Source organism: Pygocentrus nattereri, chromosome 30 (genome assembly GCF_015220715.1).
Source record: "Pygocentrus nattereri isolate fPygNat1 chromosome 30, fPygNat1.pri, whole genome shotgun sequence".
Lineage (NCBI taxonomy): Eukaryota > Metazoa > Chordata > Actinopteri > Characiformes > Serrasalmidae > Pygocentrus > Pygocentrus nattereri.
Window position 1 is genome coordinate 18,030,972 of NC_051240.1, and position 5,000 is coordinate 18,035,971.

The following is a 5,000-nucleotide window of genomic DNA, read 5'->3' on the forward strand; positions in this document are numbered from 1 at the left end:
TCTTGAGGGCTGACCTGCTTTTTTCTGTTAGCAGACAAACACAGAATGAAAGCAAATAGCTAATGTTACTGCTAGGAAGATGAATATCTGTCGTTTGTAGATGCCTTTATTATTGCAGTGGAGAACTTGGGTTACTCAAACAATGGAAATCAATAGGACAACAAGCTAAAAGCTACAGTTTACATGGAAGCTACCATGTTTATCATCATCATCATCATCATCATCATCATTTCTATTTATATAGCGCCTTTCCTGTGCTCAAGGACGCTTTACAATCAAAGAACATCAACACATTAAACAACAACACATTAAACAAAGGCAGTACAGGTGAACATTCAAATATAAACGGAACAATGAAAACACAGTGAAAACAAGTCTTTATCAGAGGTTTAAATGAAGACCGAGAGGTTGCATCCCTAATAGACTGGGGGAGAGTATTCCATAATTTGGGAGTTACTACTTTAAATGATCGGCCACCCATAGAAACCAGTTTAAATCTAGGAAGATGAAGAAGGCCTGGATTTTGCGATCTCAAAGAACAGGATGGGACATATAGATGAAGAAGCTCTGCCAAGTGTTGAGGAGCCAGACCATGCAGAGCTTTATACGTAATAAGGAGAACTTTGTACTGATCACGGAATGTAATGGGCAGCCAGTGAAGACTCTGAAGGACAGGGGAGATGTGGTCATTCTTACTTGAAAAGGTGACGATCCTAGCAGCGGCATTTTAAACATGCTGTAACTTAGTGAGGGTTTTAGCAGGGAGGCCAGAAAAGAGAACATGGCAGTCGTTCAGCCGTGATGTCATTAACGCATGCACACTGAATAAATATAGACGTGGTGTTTTATAATGACTTCAACAAAAGAGGTAACAGGTAGCAAAGCTAGCTTTGGGTTCCCAATGGTTGTGTGATGTATTTGCGTGATGTGTGTGTGTGTGTGTGTGTGTGTGTGTGTGTGTGTGTGTGTGTGTGTGTGTGTGTGTGAGAGAGAGTGAGAAAGAGAAGTAGAAACTATCCTGCCTGCTTCCTGTGCTTGGTAAGTGGTGCTGGTGTCTGACTACACACCATCTGTAACTGTCCACTCAGCTGTTTGAAGTCAGCAGATTTCAGCTACTCTTTCCACATGCTCTGACCTTAATGTGTAACAGCCCTTTTAAAACACTTCATTTATCCATGATTTTCCTGAAAACCCAATAGGGGCTGCCAAGACAAGTGCTATTTCCACTTGCCGGTTTACGGTCGCGCTGGAATTCCAGTAGTGCTAACCAGAGAATTTCTTAGATTGGATCTGGTACAGACTACTTGACTCAAGCATGAGCTCAGGCTCGACGTGTGCTGTTTTCAGGTGGCACAGTAACTAAAAATAATTTAAAAATAATGCTTTGAATACTAGCAGACTGGTAAACGTTGTCTGTGCCCTGTGCGTTCCTTTCCATGCCAAAGAATAAGGAAAGGAAACTGGTGTGGTTTGCAGCTTTGAAACTGAAATGTCCTCCAGAGATGGTGTGTGTGTGTGTGGGTGTGTGGGTGTGTGGGTACTTGCTCATATAAATAGGATATATAATAAATAGGATATTTATGAGCTCATCCCCTCCTTCCCCATGACAGCTGCTGCGGGGCTGCAGGACTACCCTGCTGTGCAGTTCACTCCACTTTACCCACCCCTGATGTTTACTTTGGCTGATGCTCTGACTTGGCACTACCTCAGCTTTCAAAAACAAATGAAGTCTCTGTGCTTGCTGTACAAAACCTTTCAGGTGCATTTTTTAAAAATCTATTTCTTAATATGTGCATTAACAGGGTGGCATGGTGGCGCAGTGGGTAGCGCTGTAGCCTTACAGCAAGAAGGGCCTGGGTTTGATAACCCGGCAAGGCATCCGGGGTCCTTTCTGTAAGGATGTTCTCCTCGTGTCTTTGTGAGTCTCCTCCGGGTTCTCTGGTTCCTCCCACAGTCCAAACACATGCAGGCAGGCCAATTGGTCATGCTAAATTGCCCCCAGGTGTGAGCGTGGGTGTGTATTCTGCCTTCCACCCAGTTACTGCTAGGGGTAGACTCCAGCTCCCCCCGTGACCCAGAAGGATAAGCAGCTTAGATGGTGTCCATCAACATCCATTAAAATGCAACAGAAGAGTCCTGAAAACACCTGTGACCAAAATGTGCATGACAAATTATTTTTTTAAATAAAATACTTATTTTTAATTGTAGTATAATGATATAAAAAGTTAACATTAATCTGTTTTATACAAATTCCTAGGTTAAACCTCTTTTAATATTGTTTTGTATTAAAAATGGTTTCTAAAATGTTGAAAATTAGCTTTGTGATGAGCCGTTTTATAAATGCAGGATAAAACAAGAAAAATCTGAGAATCATAAGGGAAAAGTGTTATTTAAGCTTAGGGCAACTGTGTAAACGTACATACCAACATTTGGAGTTGTGACCAATATTTTAAGCATCTTTTTAAGCCCTGCAACCTTCATGACATGGTTTCTGACTGCAAATGGAGAATGGCCCAGTAGGAAGCAGCATCTAGCTATGCTACAATCAACGATGTAATAAACCTTCATAACAAGCGCCATTAACAAGTTTAGAAAAGCTGAAATAGCCTCTTGCTGGGAGTTTTGTCTGGGACTCGGAGCAGCAGGAGATCAGTCACTTTAGGTGAGGGAGGCGAACGTTTACATTTCTGACTGATTGGTAGTTTGGCAGATCTGACATCACCTCCCCCCCCCAAAGAAAAACTATAGATAACAGTTAGAAGTGAGTAATGAAAAGGAGAAGACGGGGATTTAAAGAAATTCCAGCGCACATTTACTGTTTCACTCGTTCAGAGTGTAAACACTGCAACCGCAAACCAAAACAACGGCTTCGGCTGCGAACCATGGACAAGGTTAAAGTTCAGGAGAGTTGTGGATTGATTGGTTTCTTGGTTTAATTCATTGTAGTTCTGGGCTGCATTTTCCTTTCCATAGAAATCTCTGTGTCATCCAGGACTGGCCCAGTCCATGTCCAGGAATCTGATCTTATGTGTGTAACTGCAAAGGTTTCAAGCATAATATATAACATAAATATAAATTTGATAAGACTACATCACTTTTTTCCTCATCAGACAAAGTTTTTTTTATTTTTTTATTTTTAAGAAGCAGATTTATTCCTTCAGCGGCTTTACTTTGAACACCCTGCCTGGCAATCTTCATTACATGCCACGTACATATGCCTTTGCACTTGACAGTTGCATTGTGTATTATTGCATGTTGATTATTCCAGTTTATAGCATTTTATGTACAGAACAGTTGCTTTAATTTAGTTTCTCAGGCTGCTGCTTTCACTTGCTGTTTTTACTATAAAAATAGCTGCTTTATAGTGGTAGTGATTTCTTCCTGATTTCATTTCCGCCTCTTTAATTGCCTTTTTGTTTTCTAATCAGCATTTATGAGGAGGAATGGTGAGTTTATTTTAAGTTGAACTTTTGTCCTTTCTCTGTCTGCATGACTTTTCTCATGGGTTGATCATTTTCATGCACTGTGCTTTGCGTTTTGAGTGTGTGAAGGACACACACAGATATCTTTGTGTCATGTTTGTCCTTTCCCTGAAGTTTAAATGCACATGCGCTTGTGGAAAACACTGTAGATCGTACGCAAGACGGCATCTTTTCATTGGAGAGAAGCACATAAATACACACTGTGTTAAACCACATTATCGCATAGTAGTAATAACAACTAATCATTCATTATCTGCATGCATGATCTTCCGGGAGTAAAGCTTGTCCATTTACAGAACTGACCGTGTGAGTTCTTTGGAAAACACCTGCAGCTGTTGTGCTTAAGTTAGTGAGCCCCAGTCACAATCCACTCTGGGAAAGGAAGGAAGACCTGCAGTATAGGGAGCCCACCTGAAAAAACTTTCAAATCTGTCTCTGTCCGAATGCTGAGCACTTCCATTATATGTGTGTGTATGTTTGTATTTTCTGGAAAAAAGGTGTGTCAATACTCACAATCACTGGCCACTTTATTAGAAACACCTGTCTTTGCTGACTGGAGTCCACCTGTTGCCTGTGCATTATGGGGACATAATCAGATATGAGCAATGATTGACAAGTAACCCGATGGTGATGCTTTAAAGGCAGTAATTGCAGTGTTGGGGGTGGGTGGGGGGGGTGGGGGGGGGGTCATAAAGATGCCACATCAAAGCAAGTTTTTGCTGAACTGAGCAGCAGGTCAGCCTATGAGAGTTTCAGTCTCTTATTGGGTCACTGACTGACGGAATGACTGACTGACAAACTGACTGATTCTCAGAACGTGCATGCGCATGCACCCCCCCCAACAAAGGCAGCAGATGATGATGAACACCCCTGATGTCACTCCCATACCCTACCAACACTGCCAATATAAGCTAACATATCGCTGTTGGAAGAAAATCTTGTGTCTCCAGATTGGGAACTTTACAGGAGCAGGAAAAAACCTACTTTACATTTAATGTAAGTCAATGGAATCAAATGTCCAGTTAATTTTGGCTGTTTCTTTTGGTTCATTCAGCATGAAATTTACACACAATGTAAAGAGCAACAGGCTTTTTCAAATGATGTAAAACATTAAAAAACAACAAAAGTGGAGATACAAGGTTTTCTTCTGACAGCAGAGATATAAATATGTATATCTAAACACATCATGGTTCATGAAAACAGTGTCCTAATAACAGGTGAAGTAACATATCAGTGAGAGTGTGTATTAACAGTCAAGCTGTGTCTGGAATTGTAATTTTTCTGTGCGTCATTTAAAGAGAAGAAACCCACACCAGCAGGAGCTCAAGAATGCGTAAGCCAAAAGCTCTAAAGACCTTTTTTAAACTCTTTTTTTCCCCACTTTTGTTGTAGGCCTGAGTTATCCTGAACTATTAGGACTCTATAGAGTATTTCTATCAGTTAACCTATCAACTTTTATTCAGTTACTCAACTAATGGAACTGTTTACACAAGGGTAGTGCATTTTTCTCTCTCTCTC

At 40.9% G+C, this 5,000-nt stretch overlaps 1 protein-coding gene across 8 annotated transcripts in view; it reads left to right on the top strand.

Annotated features, from left to right (window-relative positions):
* The window catches only part of inpp4ab (inositol polyphosphate-4-phosphatase type I Ab), an 89,681-nt gene that overhangs the window by 51,136 nt on the left and 33,545 nt on the right, over nucleotides 1-5,000 (top strand). For 6 of the 8 annotated variants that reach the window (XM_017715215.2, XM_037536457.1, XM_017715214.2 and 3 more), the window contains exon 13: nucleotides 3,429-3,446. The exons of the other annotated variants lie outside the window; for them this stretch is intronic. In XM_017715215.2, coding sequence (XP_017570704.1) covers nucleotides 3,429-3,446 — 18 coding nt within the window. The remainder of the gene's footprint in view (nucleotides 1-3,428; nucleotides 3,447-5,000) is intronic. 8 annotated transcript variants of the gene reach the window in all.